The sequence below is a fragment of the Rhinolophus sinicus genome, linkage group LG01 (assembly GCF_036562045.2).
Source record: "Rhinolophus sinicus isolate RSC01 linkage group LG01, ASM3656204v1, whole genome shotgun sequence".
Taxonomy (NCBI): domain Eukaryota; kingdom Metazoa; phylum Chordata; class Mammalia; order Chiroptera; family Rhinolophidae; genus Rhinolophus; species Rhinolophus sinicus.
The window spans coordinates 166025960-166041913 of record NC_133751.1 but is presented as its reverse complement, the minus strand read 5'-3'; the positions used below and the strand labels follow the sequence as shown (position 1 = coordinate 166041913).

Below are 15954 nucleotides of genomic sequence, written 5' to 3'. Positions count from 1 at the left end.
AATATTAAAAAATTAATGAAATCCCAAATTAAAGATTGTTTGTATTTGAGAAAACCAGAGAAAGAGTTTATTTTCCCAAATAAAAAACAATCCTTAAGGAAATTAAAGCCGTTCGTTCATGGTTTACATTCCTCTCCTTTGATATTTTTCTTTTAAATGTTTTGCAACTATATCCAATTTTATAAAGCTATAAAATTATTTTGAGGATCATTTACTAGGCTATCTTATCCTGCTTTAAAAAATATAAACTTATTTAATACAAATTAGTATAAAATTATACTACAGGTTGTGTTGTAGAACAGATCAGTGGTTGCCAGAAATGTAATGGGAATGCAATGACGGAATTTTTGGGGGTGATGAAACTGTTCACCGCAGTGGTGATGGTGGTAACACAAATCTATACATGTTAAAAAAAATTTTCCTAGAGCTATGCACCAGAAAGGTGAAAAAAAGATCAGGTTTACTGTATGATACTTTAAAAATTAAATTTAAAAAATGAAGACGAAAAGATTGACTTGGTAGCATAGAGGAAGGAGGAGTGTGAGTGAATACTTAGTGGAAATTACTAAATATCTACCTGATCTCTTTTGTTCATTGTTTTACTATATACTTGTATTTTCTAGTCTTTTTTTCCTTTATTCTTAACCTTTTTCTTTCCATGTTTCTCCCATTTTTTAATACTCATTTGACCACCCAACTAGCTTTAACCCTAGTTAACTTTCTACTAATAAACAATATTTGACAATATCATCTGGTTAGAAACAACTAATCCACTGACTGTTTACTCTTAGTTTAACTCTCCTATTTGTGGAATTGAAATAAAATTCCAAGAATTTGCAGGTTTTCAAAGTAAAATCCATACTCCTTTATTTAGATTCTGTTTACTTGAATTTTGTGTGTAATAGTGGTGATTCATGACTCGTGGAATAGGCCAAAATCAAAATCTAAATTGTTGAGTCTTCATGACCTATATATATCAAATTTATCTTCTAGTGGAATTTATTAAATCTTTTTTTTGTGATATGGAAAAAAGATTACTCGATAATGGCTTATTTAGGGAAACAGAGAAAGCTACTCTTTCAGTTGAACTGTTTTCTAGAATGCCCCCTTTTGTCTCTGATCTTTAGTTACCTTTGTGCTTCCTTTACCTCATATCTAGAAGTTGATGTACTTTTGTAACTGATTTTCACAGTCAACACACAAGTTCTTTTAAATACCTTTAAAAAGAAAAAGCAGTGTAATTTGTTGAAAGTATTTCTGAATTGGGAGGCAATCTGAAATTAATTTTCTGTTTTAGGCTTTCTAAATATGTGACTTGAGCAAATTTAATAATGTCCCTATTCCTTACATTCTAGTCTCTGACACTGTGTTTCTTGAGGTTAAGTTCATGACTTTACTGGCTCCCATGTCACAGACCTTTATTTTCGTGTTTTCTTACAGTAGTAATTCTTCCTTTTACAAACTTATTCTACTCACTTTTGCTCTACCTTGCCACCATCTATAAACCTACCAGTTGACTCTAAACACCTTTGAGCTTTGGATGTTATCACCTGAATTTGTTGCAATGGTAAAGTCTTGAATTTGAAACTCCACTCTCAGACCATAGTCATGTCTTCCAGCTCTCCCATTCCTTCACTCCTTATTAAAATTTGTTTGTAGCTCATTGAAACTGCTGTCTTTCTAGTTTTCCAATCAGCCTCTTCCTGGCTTACTTATCCATTCTGGATTATAAAATTTGATAGTAATTTTAATTGCTTCCTCCTCTGTACTATCATACCCTTGACTGTCTCCTACATTCATCATCCCAAGCAATTTCACTGGTTCGAAAGTCTTCTGCTCCCTGGAAGCCCAGGTACTGCTTGTGAAATGACATTTTTTAAGTCTGTAGTTAAATCTGCCTCTTACTCATCCTACCACTCTTCATATTGCCAAACTTTTTAATTTTTAACTAGCTTGTATTCACTGTTTCGTCTCCCCAATTCTCTACTCTCAGTATATTAATACTATAATATGGCTACTTTACCCTTCTGCCTCACTTATTCTACTTGATTTTTCTGTAGTGTTTATCTCTTTTATTCTCCTTATTTATTTTTTTCTCTTCATATGTCAATAGTTTTACCTCTATTTTCTTTTTCTTTTTTAAGTCATTGTTCTGTAATCTTATTGGGGAAATATATCTAGTCTTATTTATCAATATGTCTTAAATATTCATCCCCAGCCTTGACTCTTTCTGTTGAGCTCCAGATGTTTAACACCGAAGTGCTAGGTTTGACCAGGGGATCTCAAAGTGTGGTTGGTGGACCAGAAACAACAAGCAACTGCATCACCTAGAAACTTGTTAAGAATGTAAATTATTGTGTCCCACCCCAGCCAGACCTACTGAATCACATTGCTGAAGCCCAGTAGGTGACTCTAATTTGCACTAAAGTTTGAGAAACATTGTTAGACGTCTTAACGTATATGGCCCATCGATACTTCACAACATGTCTGGAACAGGAAGGATCTTCCCCTCGTGAGAGGTGTAACTGGGCGGAGAGAAAAAGCCTGATCTTCTTTCTTTCTTGACCATTTCATTATTTCCTTGCCACCCACCTAGTGACTCACACAAGAAAACTTGGGTGTCCTCCCTTCCTCTTCCTGTCGTATTCTACATCTAATAGCTGTATCTTGCAGATCAGAGTTTGCAAATTGGTGGGTCAATTTGGCCTCAAAATGTGCTTTGTTTGGCCCTATGCTGCATTAAGCTTAAAAAAAAAAAAATTGGGGTCATTATTTTCAAAATGGGATATTTTGCATGAAAATCTAAATGTCTGGTTTCCCTCCACCAAAAAATGAAAACAGAAACCTGGGCAGTATTTCCCCACGTGGCTGCACCTGAGTTGCAGTTGCCCCCTTTAGAAATTTTTTTCTCTGGTTTTCCCCACTTACTGCCCCGTCTTTCACCTTGTCTCCTTCACTGTTTTATGTTACCTGCTGTAGGTGTTTGAACTTGTAACTCCTACTTCATCCAACCTCTTAAATCCCAAATCTCTTCCTGTGGCTCTCCTAAGGCATTATCATCGTTGGTGAATTATAGTCATGATTTCCTAACATACAGTAGTAAGTCCTCTGTTTCTCACGTGTCTCCCACATTCAGAGTCAAAATTTTAAATATTTCTTTTCATAGCATGGCATTCAAAAGACATTTGGATTAAGTTCACATTTAGCCATTCTTTCCCCTCCTTTCCCCCCCACTATCTTTTCTTTGCCTGGCCCAGGCCCATGTAGCCACTGTTCTAGTATCATTAGTTTCTTGGGATGTGTCTTAGTCCATTTGGGCTCTTACAACAAAATGTCACAGACAAGGTAGTTTGTAAACAACAGAAATTTATTTCTTCACAGTTTTGGAAGTCCAAGACCATATGATGGAAGAGGCTAAGGATCTCTCTGGAGCCTCTTTTACCGCCTTAATCGAATTCTTGAGGGCTCCACCCCTCATGGCTTAAGCACCTTCTAAAGGCCCACTTCTAATACCATCTACTTTGGGGGTTAGAATTTTAATGAATTTTATGGTGACACAGACATTAGGATGTTAATGGAAATTATGGGAGATGAGGAGAGGTGCCCATGGTCAAATAGGTTTGGCAAATAACCCATTGAACAATAAGTTAAAGAATGTTTCTTACTATGAAGTTTCTCAGAATTTTTAATTTGTCATTGTTGTACATATTCAAGAGGATGTTTTGAGATGCAGTTTTTGCATATTTATTTGATTAAATTCTGGGTAACAAATTCTTGGAAGTATATGATATCACACTATTTAGTTTCTGATTATTCACCTTATTCTCTGTCATTTCTTTTTCTGGGTTTGCTATTTTGTTTGCTCGCTTGGAATGCCCTTCTCTTACTCCTTTATGCCCAACGTAGATGACCTTTTCTCAGAGAAATCTTTCCTTTCACCCTCATTTCTTCTTTCCTTTTCTAGACAATAATTTCCTAGTCTCATTTCTTGAATAACCATTGAATGTCTTCTCATATTTTGGGTCTCAGGCACTCTGGTGAGTGCAAGAGATTGATATAAATAGTAGTAAGACTGGTTCCTGCTATAGGGAATTTATACTTGTGTCCTAAATCATTTTTTTAGCACTACTATTTTAATTCTCATCACATTTTGACTTATGTTAGACCTGTTCATGTGTTTTAATAAAAGATACTCATAAAGCTTTAAAGAAAATATACAGGAGGTAGAAATTACTTTCTAACAAAACAACTCTCTGCAGTCCTACTCTTCAAAGGTAACAACACTTAACAGTTTTCTATACACCTTTCTAGAAATGTATTACGTGTATACAAACACATCTTTTTCTCTCACATAAGCGGGATCTTATTTTCTTAGTTTTCTTGATAGTTCACTGAGACTGTTCCTTAAGGTCTAGATTATCATTCTGTTTATTTGTATTCTTATATAGTCAATGCCTTGCATATGGGGAGTAATTCAATAAGTGTTTGTTGGCTTTTTAAAATATGAAGGTATTGATCCTTTTAATCCTAATCTCCCTTGATTTCGTTAACCAAGTAATGATTTCCAGAGTAATGCCCTGTAATCAAAATGTAAGTGATCAAATCCATTCATAATTGTTAGCAACCTGCTCTTGCCAAAACTGCTTGTGACCTCAATAGTCATGTTTTGTTTCTGGACTGGACCTCAACAACTTAAGAATTCAGCATCTTCAGGTTCAGGGTCATTTGAGTATTTAACTCATATCCACTCTGATCAGCTTCCTCTCTTCTCCCCTTAGTCTCTCTTTCCTCCTACCTCAACCATTTCTGAGATAGGATTATACAGGTGGCTACCTATGTGATTTTTTTCAAGATTCTGGTGAACCATCTAAACCATTTTAAAGAATAGAGTATACTGCATTTGAAGTAAACTATAATTTTCTTAATTTTAATCAGCTTTCAGTATATTTGCCTCTTTAATCATTTCTTATAATCAAATTGCTATTAGTTGTGCCTTTTATCATGGGAATTTTATGACTAAATGTTTTCTCCAAGGGTAAGAAAGAATCCAGTTCACACTCTTTTCTTCTCCCCTTTCTTCAAATTTAGCTGTTGACAGTGTCTTGAAGAGGATGACAATAATTGGTGTAATTTTATCCTTCCGCTCATTGGCTCAAGAAGCACTTAGAGATGTAAGAAACTATTATAAGTACATATCCTATATCCAAATAATCTATTTTAATTTCCCAGAAATTAAAAGTTACTCATTAAATTTATATTAGGCAGTGATATAATTAAAATGCCAGTTTTCATAGTTATCTAAAATAAAGTACAGAGAAATTAAAGGTATTTAAACTTATTTTTGTTTTGGTATCTGAAATTTGGGGAGTATAACTTGCCTAAATATTGTACTACTTTTTCAGTTTTACTCTTCATTAAAGCACTTTTCATTTTGACTATAGTCAGTTTAGCATTGAATACATATCATTTCTATGTATCTTAGTACTTTAGAAAATCACATGAAAATAAAGTAAAATAATTTTTATGAAAATTTGAAGTAATTGAGTGGTAATATTTCATGAATTTGGAGGTTGCCATTTAAAAATAATTCTACTTTTTTTATTTGTTGTCCTGCCTAGGTCTTGTCCTACCACATTCCTTTTCTTGTAAGCTCAATTGAAGATTTCAAGGATCACATTCCAAGGGAAACTGATATGAAGGTAATAAAACTTCTATTTGGATTTTACAATTTCTCAAATGAAATATTTACATTAAATGTAAAGTAAAATTTAATAAGTCTTATACGGTAAAGTTTTGATTTTAGAGTGATCAGTTAGCATGCTTGCCTTTGAAAATGCATCTGTGAGAGCTCAGCACCAAAATACCACGAAGGCATTTTGAAAGCCAGTTTTCTTTAGTCACCTATAGTAACGTAAAATGGGTTGATACCAGTGTTTTTTTTCCTTAAACTGATAGTTGTTTATACATGGTCATAAACAGAATGAGAAAAATGAGCCAGTGACATAAGAGTTGTTTTTTTAAAAATAAAGCTAAATTCAGTTTTTTAAATTGATGTTTAAAAAATCTTATCAAAGGGTGTTACTTATAGGCTATATAATTTTTAAATGTTTTTAATAGTCTTTTTAATAAATGAAAGATAGAAGGTTGGTAGCTTTACAGGAGTCCACAGTTTCTGTTTTGAAAATTTATTGATCATGAAATCCAACCACTAATCGAATGCCAGCAATGATTTACCATATCAGGGCTCAAAGCTCAAAGCTTTTATGTTTTCCAAGCTTTCATGTTTCTTGGAGTGATGATTTTCTGTTTCACAAATTTCTAAAAGCACTTACTGAAAAAAGTTATTTCTTTATTATTTTGTATGACACTCAGGTCTCTTCTCAAATTGATGCCACTCAAACATTTTAAGACTTACCTTCCATTGCTTTTTCCATCCTCTACTCTCTCCCCTTTCTTACTCTACCTGTCTCTTCATGTATCTCTATGAGATAACTACATCTTTCTGTGTGCATTCTCACATCTATTTGTTTTGTCCTCTTAATTCATTCTACCTGAAAATCCTGCCGCTTTCTATTTCTTGCCTTTTAAATTCCTCCTTATCTTTCACAACCTGATTCAGTGCCACCTAAAAAACATTCCTTGATCCCCCAGTGACGATAAAGATTTTTTTCTTAGTGTTATCAGAAAACTTTTTTTATTCGTTGTATAATTAAATGCATTCTGCCTTGTGTTATACTTGTGTTTTTCCCCTTAAATTTATTCTTGAATACCAAGACCTAGTTTTCTTTATTTTTGTTTCTCCCACAGTGCTTTGCACAGAATAAAAATTTGAGATCGGTGATTATCGTATGATTTTATGATTGAAAACTATGAATAGTGCAAAATTATTTCTTAAATAAAAACACTGTAGAAAAAAAAGTTGTAAGAGACGTTAAAGACAAATCAGTCTTTGAGAAGACACTGGTGTACAGATTATGAGAATAACAATTAATATTCTGAGCAACCATCCAGTTCTCTTAGCACAAGACATAATTGTATTTCATTACAACAAACTTTAAGCAGAACTTACTACTTTTAAAAAACAAACAAACATTTTTTAATAGTTTTACTGAGATATAATTCACCTATAATAAAATCGACTCATTTAAAGTATACAATTCAGTGGATCTTAATATAGTCACAGGGTTGTCCAGCTGTCATCAATTTTAGAACCTTTCCATCACCCTAAAAAGAAACCTTGTACTTACTAGCACTCATTCCCCATTTCTTCCCATTCCCCAGCCCTAGGCAACCACCAATTAATTTTATCTCTATAGGTTTGCCTATTCCTGTCACTTCATATAAATTATACAATATCTAGTCTTCTGGAACTGGCTTCTTCCACTTAGCATAATGTTTTCTGGTTTATTCATGTGTAGTATGTATTATTATTTCATTTTTTATTGCCAAATAATATTACGTTGTATGGCTATAGCCCACGTTTTATTTTTCATTCACTAATTGATAGGTCATTTGGGTTATTTTTACTTTCTGGCTATTATAAATAATGTGAATATCCATGTACCCTTTTTTCTGTGGATATATGCTTTCATTTCTCTTGGGTATATCTCAGGAGTGGAATTGCTGGGTCATGTGGAAATTCTGTGTTTACCCTTTTGAGAAACAACCAAATTGTTTTTGAAGTAGCTGTACCATTTTGCATTCCCACCAACATTGTATGACAGTTTCAATTTCCTGTATCCTCGTCAATATTTGTTAGTATCTGTCTTCTTAATTATAGCTATTCTAGTGTGTATGAAGTGGCATACACTATGTGTGTGAAGTCTCATTGTTTTAGTTTGTCTTTTCCTGATGGCAAATGATGTTGAAAATTTCATGTGCTAATTGGCTATTTGTATATTTTCTTTGGAGAAATGTCTATTCCGATATTTTGCTCATTTTTCATAGGGGTTGTTCACCTTTTGCGTTTTGAGATAAAAGAATTCTTTATATATTCTAGGTACAAGTCCATTAATAAATACTTAATTTGCAGATCATTTCTCCCATTCTGTGGGTTGTTTTTCCATTTTCTTTACAGTGTCTTCTGAAGCAAAAAAATTTTTAATTTCAAGAAGTCCAGTTTATCTGTTTTTTTTCTGTTATTGCCTCTAATAAACCATTGACTACCAAAGACATAAAGATTTATGCCTATATTTTCTTCTAGGTATTTTATAGTTTTAGCACCTATGTTTAGATCTATGATCCATTTTGAGTTAATTTTTGTGCTTAGAGTGAGTAATGGATCACAAACAAATGATTATCTAGAACTTAATCCATGGCAATTATTGCTTTAGTCATTAGAAATTCCTTTATCAGATTTTAAATCAGTACTCCCTAAAACATCGATTATTATAAGTAATGTACCATATTTATAAATATGATTAGGCCACTATAATTTTTCGTTAAACAAGTATGAACATAAGTCCAGTAATTTTGATTCACTTTTGTTAATTTATTTATCTCTTTTGGCTTGATATTTTGCGTTCATGCTTCCAAGAAAAATAATAACTTTAAAATGATTCTGTTGGGATTTGCCACAGAAAGTATACAAGTTTTATTTGGCCTAACATCAGGAAGTTATAAGCAGCACAACACAAAGTACTAAATCATGTATTCAATGTAGGTTAGTTGTACAGTAGTTCTTGCTTCAGGCAGGTTTCCAAAATTCTCTAGTGTTTTTGTAAGCAGACTTTAAGTTAAACAGTGTATCTTTTTCTTATTAAAGTGAGAGTTCTCAGAAATTTGTTAGTATATTTCTTGCTTTTTAATTCTTGTATTTTTTATCAGGTTGCAATGAATGTGTATGAATTATCATCAGCTGCTGGATTACCTTGCGAGATTGATCCTGCCTTGGTCGTAGCTCTTTCCTCACAAAAATCAGGTAACATGCATTAGTAAATATGTAGTAATCTTAATTAAAATTACCAGGGCAACACAGATATAGATGTGATACTTACCTGTTTATTCAAATTCCCACTTTATGTCAAGCTTTTTTCTTTTTTTGGTAGGTAGAATATATCAGTGAGAAAAGACAAAGATTCCTGTCTTTGGAGCTGATGTTACAGCATAGTCATCATACAGATTAGATCATTTAAGCCATAAAACTGGCTGAGATTACTAAATCCATTTGGTGTAGATGCAAAAGTGAAGAGAATCAGGGTCTGAGTCCTGGGACATTCACAACTTGAAGAGCTTAGGGAGAAGAGGAAGTACCACCAAAAAAGAAACTGAGAAGGAAGAACCAGTAAAGGAGAAGAAAAACCAGGAAAGAGTAGCTTCCAGGAAAGAGGGAAAAGAATGATCAGCTATGTAGAGTTAATGGGTGATGCTGATAAGAGCAGTATCAGTGGAGTTTCCAGGGCAAAGGCTGATTAGAGAGGATTTAAAAGAGAATAGGAGAAAAGGAATTAGAGATAAGAAGTATAAAACAACTCTCAAAAGAGTTTTACTCTAAAGGGGAACAAAGAAATAAAATTATAGTAGCCTGAGGCATGAGTAAAATCAAGAGAAAGATTTTTTTCAGGTGGGGAAATAAAGCCTATTTTTAATCAGACTAGAGCTGCTTGCCGTAAAGAGTGTACATTATTATATAATATTAAACGTTTAAAAGACTTTAGTCCAGTCCATTGAAATGTAATATCCAGAATGCTCTATAGCTGTTTCTAGGTTTGTCTACAAAGTAAATAACATTTCATCTGTTTCTGGTAGTAAAATGCCTTTTCCTCGCCCTTTGCTGTAGCGTGGTGTTTGAAGTCATCAGTTCTGTTTTGATTTACCATTACCTTTTCTTTTATCATTCATGTAGTATGTTAATTATAGCCACATGGATAATTACTACTGTTACTAATTTGTTACAGCTATATTTTCATAATAAAACCAAATTTTAAAAACACATTCTGTCCCTTACATTCATTTCTTAGTTATATTGGGTGGTGAATAGTAGGGTAAATAGAAGTTCCCAGGTACTAGATAACCCACAATTTTAGTACAGTACAGCAAATATTTTAGAAAGGATCGTATCTTTAAAAAATTAGGGCAATGGTTGTTATTTTCATATATGACTGGTTCCTTCTGTCTTCTAAAATGGAGAGGTTGGAAATCCAGTCCACTTTACACATTTATATCTTTTAAATAGTGTATTTCAAATTACATTCATATCTATTTTAGAAAAATTTAAGGATTTTTTGGATGATTGTACAGAGTAAATTTGAGATAATAAATTTTCTAAACTTTAATATTAATAAATAGAATTTTCTTGTAAAATAATTTTATCATCAGTGTTCAATTAGGAAATTTTAGGATTGCAGTTATCCTAATTATATTTTCTTGCCCTATAACCTTGCAATTAAAAAAAAGGAAAATAAGGAAAAATACTAGTGGTCCTTGAAATATGCTGAGTAATAGATAATAGTCAACAGTAATATATATTATTTCCATTTATTTTATATTTCTTTTAACAAAATTGTGATTAGCTCTGTAGAGGCTTGGTAAAATATCTTATACAAAAATTAAAATTTGCCTTTTCTGGTTTTGATTATCAACTCTTAACTAATCTTAAAGAAATACCTTGGTCTTATTTTTCATTTTTCTTCCTTAGAAAACATAAGTCCAGAAGAAGAATATAAAATCGCCTGCCTCCTCATGGTCTTTGTGGCAGTGTCTCTGCCAACACTGGCCAGTAACGTCATGTCTCAGTACAGCCCTGCTATAGAAGGTAACGGCGGTTTAGAGTTGTTTGGCAATGGGAACAGTCATGAGTTTTGATATGGTAGATACTTTTCAGGGAATTGATGTTCTTTTATAATAAAATGTGGGTTAAGCTCTGCCACTTGCCAGCTGCGTTACTACTTACTGTTTGTGTAACCTTGATTTTTCTTTTTCTAAGCCCCAGTTTCCTGATACGTATATGAAATGTATATGTGAACCTGAATGTGTGGGTCGGGGGTGGTGAAGGACTGTCCAACTCTTACGACTGTTTTAAGGATTGGATGAGAAAATGTTTGTAAAGCAGCTAAGCACTTCTTTTTTAAGTGTCCAAGACAATACAAAACTGATCTAAAACTTCTTTTAGAAGTTTTTAAAAGTTTGCTTGTTCAATAAAGACATAATCATTTGTTGCTCTCTTGCTACCTTTCGAAAGCATTAGTCTTCATAAAAGTGAAAGGAGAGCAAGGCAGGTTATGCCCCCAACCCTGCTTTTAATCATGCTGCTATTTATGTAGATTGTGAGGTCATTAACGATTGGCCTTTTGTGTCTTTTTTCATATTGAGGGTCACACAGAAACCACAAACCCTATTTGCGCTTTTTCAGGGCACTGCAACAACATACATTGCTTGGCCAAAGCCATCAACCAGATCGCTGCAGCTTTGTTTACAATTCACAAAGGAAGCATTGAAGACCGTCTTAAAGAATTTTTGGCGGTATGTATAAATTAGTAGCAATCCTCATGACATTTTATAAAGAAAATGTAAAATAGCTGTGAGATGCAGCAGAATAAATTCTCTTGATTAATATAATTTAAGAAGTGTTTGGAAGGAGAAACAGATGAGGGCAGGGCATTAAGTACAAGGAATTTGGCATTTTTTTTCCCTTTGACTTAGAAGTCTCATCTCTAGAGCTCTGCAATATGACCTTTTTTTTCCTAAGCTGATGTATATAGTACCCTAGAATTTTACCTAGGGTTTGAAACAGGAAAAAACAAACCAAAGGAAAATTGAGGCAGAGAGACTGTTCCCGCTAAGAGAATGTTACTTTTTTCCATTTATTTGGAGAAAGACCTTTGTTAATGATGACAAATTCAAAAATAATAATAATACTCACTACAAAAAGAGGATAGTTGTGCTAACTCTATAGTCTCATGAAGTATGTGTCTCTTTGTTTCTATGTTAGTGTAGCTCTTTCTTTATCAATGTGCTTTTTCCATATTTTACTATAAGGAGAGATGCATCATAATGCAATGAACACTAGAATGTTTGCTTCTTTTCAAGTTATAAATCTTGTTAACATTTTAGAAAATTTTTTTTAATTTATAAAGCAAATACACTGTTAACTTGAGAAAACAACTTCTATTTCAAAGCAAACAGTATTAAGATTTAAAATTTTTCTTTCAATTTATTTCCTTTATTCAAGACTTAGTATCCTAATCTCAGTGTTCCCATTGTGAAAGTTCCTTATTTGGGAACTAACAAATACAGTTACTACAGATATCGATTGAAATCATTTTTTTTTTTAATTAGTTTCAGGTGCACAAGACAAAGCAATACTTAGACGTTTATCATTTATATCCCTCACACTGTGTGAGCCCCCCCTTCCCCCATCCACTATCCCTCTGACATCGCACAGAGCCATTACATGAAATAATTTTTTTTGTTTAAGGACTAGACCTGGGGGAAAAAATCAGCTTTAAAGACCAGTAAGAATATTTGATTGCATTTACTATTTTTGTGTTTATACCTTAAACAGTTCTCTAAATCATTGCTTGAATGTAAAGAATCTAAGCTTATTTATTTAATTGCTCATTATCTATATAGCCACTGAATTATTGAAATCTGTTGCAAGTTGAAGCATACTGAAAATAAGTAACTGCTGAACGTTTCATTTAAAAAATGTATTTAAAATGTATGTGTACTTTTAAGCTTGCATCCTCCAGTCTACTGAAAATTGGCCAGGAGACAGATAAAACAACAACAAGAAATAGAGAATCTGTTTATTTACTGCTAGATATGGTAAGTCTCATTTTAATTTTTATTAGCAAATAAGTTTTAGTTATTCAAGATGGTCTTTTCTTGGCATTTAACTGATTAAATAACAAAAAGAGCTTAAATAACAAAGTGATCCCTTGTGTTCACTTCACCCAAGCCACACACCTTCTAAAAATTGCTTACATCACTTGTATTTTACCACATGGTAATCATATCAAGAAACAAAAAAATAAGAGATTAGCATTACCTACAAGGTATTCTTTATGAATAGTTTTTTCAACCTGTTGGAAAACACTTGGGCCTTACAGTTTCCCAGTGTATCAGTTTCAACTCTTCTAGTTTTCTGTATTCTGACTCCATTCTGCCCAAATCTAATAAATCTAATAAAATAAAATCTAATAAAATACTCCAAATCTAATAAAATTTCCTGTAATTCTCTATACTTAGTTCCTTTTTTCACTGTCTATGAATCAGCCATGCTTGTTTGTACCATGTGACTCTTTACTCACTTAAAATAATTTATTTTACCTGCAGAGATTTCTGTCTATCCTAATGATTCACCATACTCTATAGCTCAAATTTTTTTCCAAATAGACTTTTCTGATTACTCTGGCCTATGTTAATCTTTCTTCCCTTTTGAGCTCCTCTAGAACTTAACAGCTTTCCACTTAATTGTAGTTGATTTTATGTTTGATTTGGCTTTCTAGCCTAATCTTGGGTCTCCAGTTAGACTTGAAGATATGTTCCACATTTTAAATTTGTTTATATTGTCTTTTATAATAAATTGTTGAGGGCATTGAAAATGCACAATTGATAAATTGGTTTAATTGAAAAGTAGTGATTTCTAAGCATTTTGATAACATATACTGTGTAACACAATTACATTTCAGATTTTAAAGTAAAAGGAAATAATTTGTGTATTTCAAATAAAAACAATATAAAATTATGTTTTATTGTCAGTAAATGTTAGCATTATAAATAACTTGAATTCTGACACATTTTTTGGAATTTTTCAGATTGTTCAGGAATCCCCATTCCTGACAATGGATCTTTTGGAATCTTGTTTTCCTTATGTCTTGCTGAGAAATGCATACCATGCTGTCTACAAGCAAAGTGTTACATCTTCTGCATAAAATATCTACTTATTGAAGAGAAGCACGCATTTTTGTTGCCTCGGTTTTACCTGTAAACTGTGGAGCTATTTTACCTTAAGGCCTGAAAAACAGTTTTGTGGATTATAAATTTCTTTCTTTCATACGGTTGTATTTTCTGATCATTGGTTTCTTAATATGGTTGTACTGCAATATACTTGGTTGATTTAGGTTGCACATTCACCGAATTCACAGAAATTATTCCTATACTTTTAGACTATCATTTGTTTGAAAAACATACATTATCTATATGTTTTTGATATTTGATAATGAAAAAGAAAAACCTCTGCTTGTTTATTTCTGAAAAAGAATTGTATTTAGTGATTATTTTAGATAGTGATATAGCATTCATCCGTGTGTAAATTATTTCATATAGGGAAGAGTTCTGATCAGTACCTATGGTTCTTATTGAAAACAAAACTGGATGTGCATTTCTGTGATGTTATGAATACATTTCTACTTTATTTTGAAACACTTGCCAAACTAAATACTATAACACTGTATAACATTAGAAATGTTAAAGGACTGCTTAGCATTAGAAGCAGACTATGTCCCGAAATTCTAAAACAGCAGCATATGTTGTTGCTTGTATAAAGCCTAGTGATAATTTTTAGACTAACTTCCATGGTGCCCTATTGGCATTAGCACTACAATTGTACCCTGCTGTATAATAAACAATCTTAGACATTTATCAACTGTTGATACAAATGTTAGTCCCTAACCACTTTTTATATGTTTTAAATTTTTGAAATTCAAGTGTACCTGCCATAACATAAAATAAACACTAGACTGTATCACATTTTGAATGATTTCTTTAATTTGGGATCCTCAGAAATTTATTCAATAATATGAAAGTTTTAGTTTAAACTTAGTTTAAAATAAACTTTAGTTCAGGAATGTCTAAGCATAGCATTTGATACCAGGTCAGGTATTACAAGGTTTGTTTAAATGTTTTGAAAAACATTCCACTGGTAAAAATATTAAAAATAGAAAATAAAATTACGTAACATTTTTTAAAAATCAAGAACTAAAAGGAAACGTGTGTGCCATCAGCTTGCTAATTATATCTGTAGCCAGAAGGACAGTTACTTGAAAGAAAGGAAGAAAATGGAATGATCGTGGAACTAGTGGAAATGTTGAGAACTACATCAGTAATGAATGGGAAAGACATAAGGGCCTGTTGCTTGGTCGTTGGTATGGTGGGCAGAGCAGTTCATTTAGTTTAAAAACTACCGTGTTTCCCGGAAAATAAGACTGGATCTTATATTAATCTTTCCTCCAAAAGACGCATTAGGGCTTAAGTTCAGGGGATGTCATCCTGAAAAATCATATAAGGGCTTATTTTCCGGTTAGGTTTTATTTGGGGGGAAACACAGAAGATGTTTTGCTCTTTGGCATTGTAAAGACTGTTTCCCAACAGGTTTGTATCTGATATAGAACTTCTGTTCACAACTTACGAATACACTGGTAACTTGTGTTAAGATTTTTAAAAAGGTGCTGTGAACTCAGTTATAATGTTTTTCTTTGTTGAGATACAGAGAGTGAAATGAAATTGAGGTGCCACAAGATTATAATGCTTTAAAATCTCCGGTCTGTATTTAAAGCAGGGAAGAATTGTCGGTTTCTGTTAAAATTTTTCAGTGGTTCTGTGAGGATTTTTTTTAAAGGGAAGGAATTTTTACATGGAATAGTTTTAGACTTGAAATAGCCCGATTACACAGTGAACAGTTGAAACAAAGATTAAATGCTGTTTGTTTTGAAATATTAGGCTCCTAGAATAGTAATAATTTGTTGGTAATGATATGCTGAGAGGTAAAGTAGGCATTTGAGTATGTGCACTTTGATTGGGATAATGTGTGGGAGGGCATAAAGATGTACATAGACATTATTTACCTCCGTTCAGGCCAAGAAAAGATCACCTTTCATAGTCATGTGAAGTTGTCTTGTCCCAGTTTCTTTCCCAAATACCCAAACTGACTGGTGTACTGTTTATACTTTACACAGTCTTTCTGCCCCTCCCCCCTAAAAATTTAAAAAAGATTAATTTGGAAAATTAAAGTTA

At 32.8% G+C, this 15954-nt stretch overlaps 1 protein-coding gene across 4 annotated transcripts in view; it reads left to right on the top strand.

Moving 5' to 3' along the window:
- Window positions 1-14686, top strand: part of NCKAP1 (NCK associated protein 1) — a 100178-nt gene extending 85492 nt beyond the window's left edge. For all 4 annotated transcript variants that reach the window (XM_074338987.1, XM_074338978.1, XM_074338988.1 and 1 more), the window contains 7 exons: window positions 5089-5171; window positions 5619-5699; window positions 8827-8920; window positions 10637-10753; window positions 11351-11460; window positions 12676-12765; window positions 13758-14686. In XM_074338987.1, the coding sequence (XP_074195088.1) occupies window positions 5089-5171; window positions 5619-5699; window positions 8827-8920; window positions 10637-10753; window positions 11351-11460; window positions 12676-12765; window positions 13758-13874 (692 nt within the window). In that variant the 3' untranslated portion in view covers window positions 13875-14686. The remainder of the gene's footprint in view (window positions 1-5088; window positions 5172-5618; window positions 5700-8826; window positions 8921-10636; window positions 10754-11350; window positions 11461-12675; window positions 12766-13757) is intronic.
- The last annotated feature ends 1268 nt before the right edge of the window (window positions 14687-15954 follow it).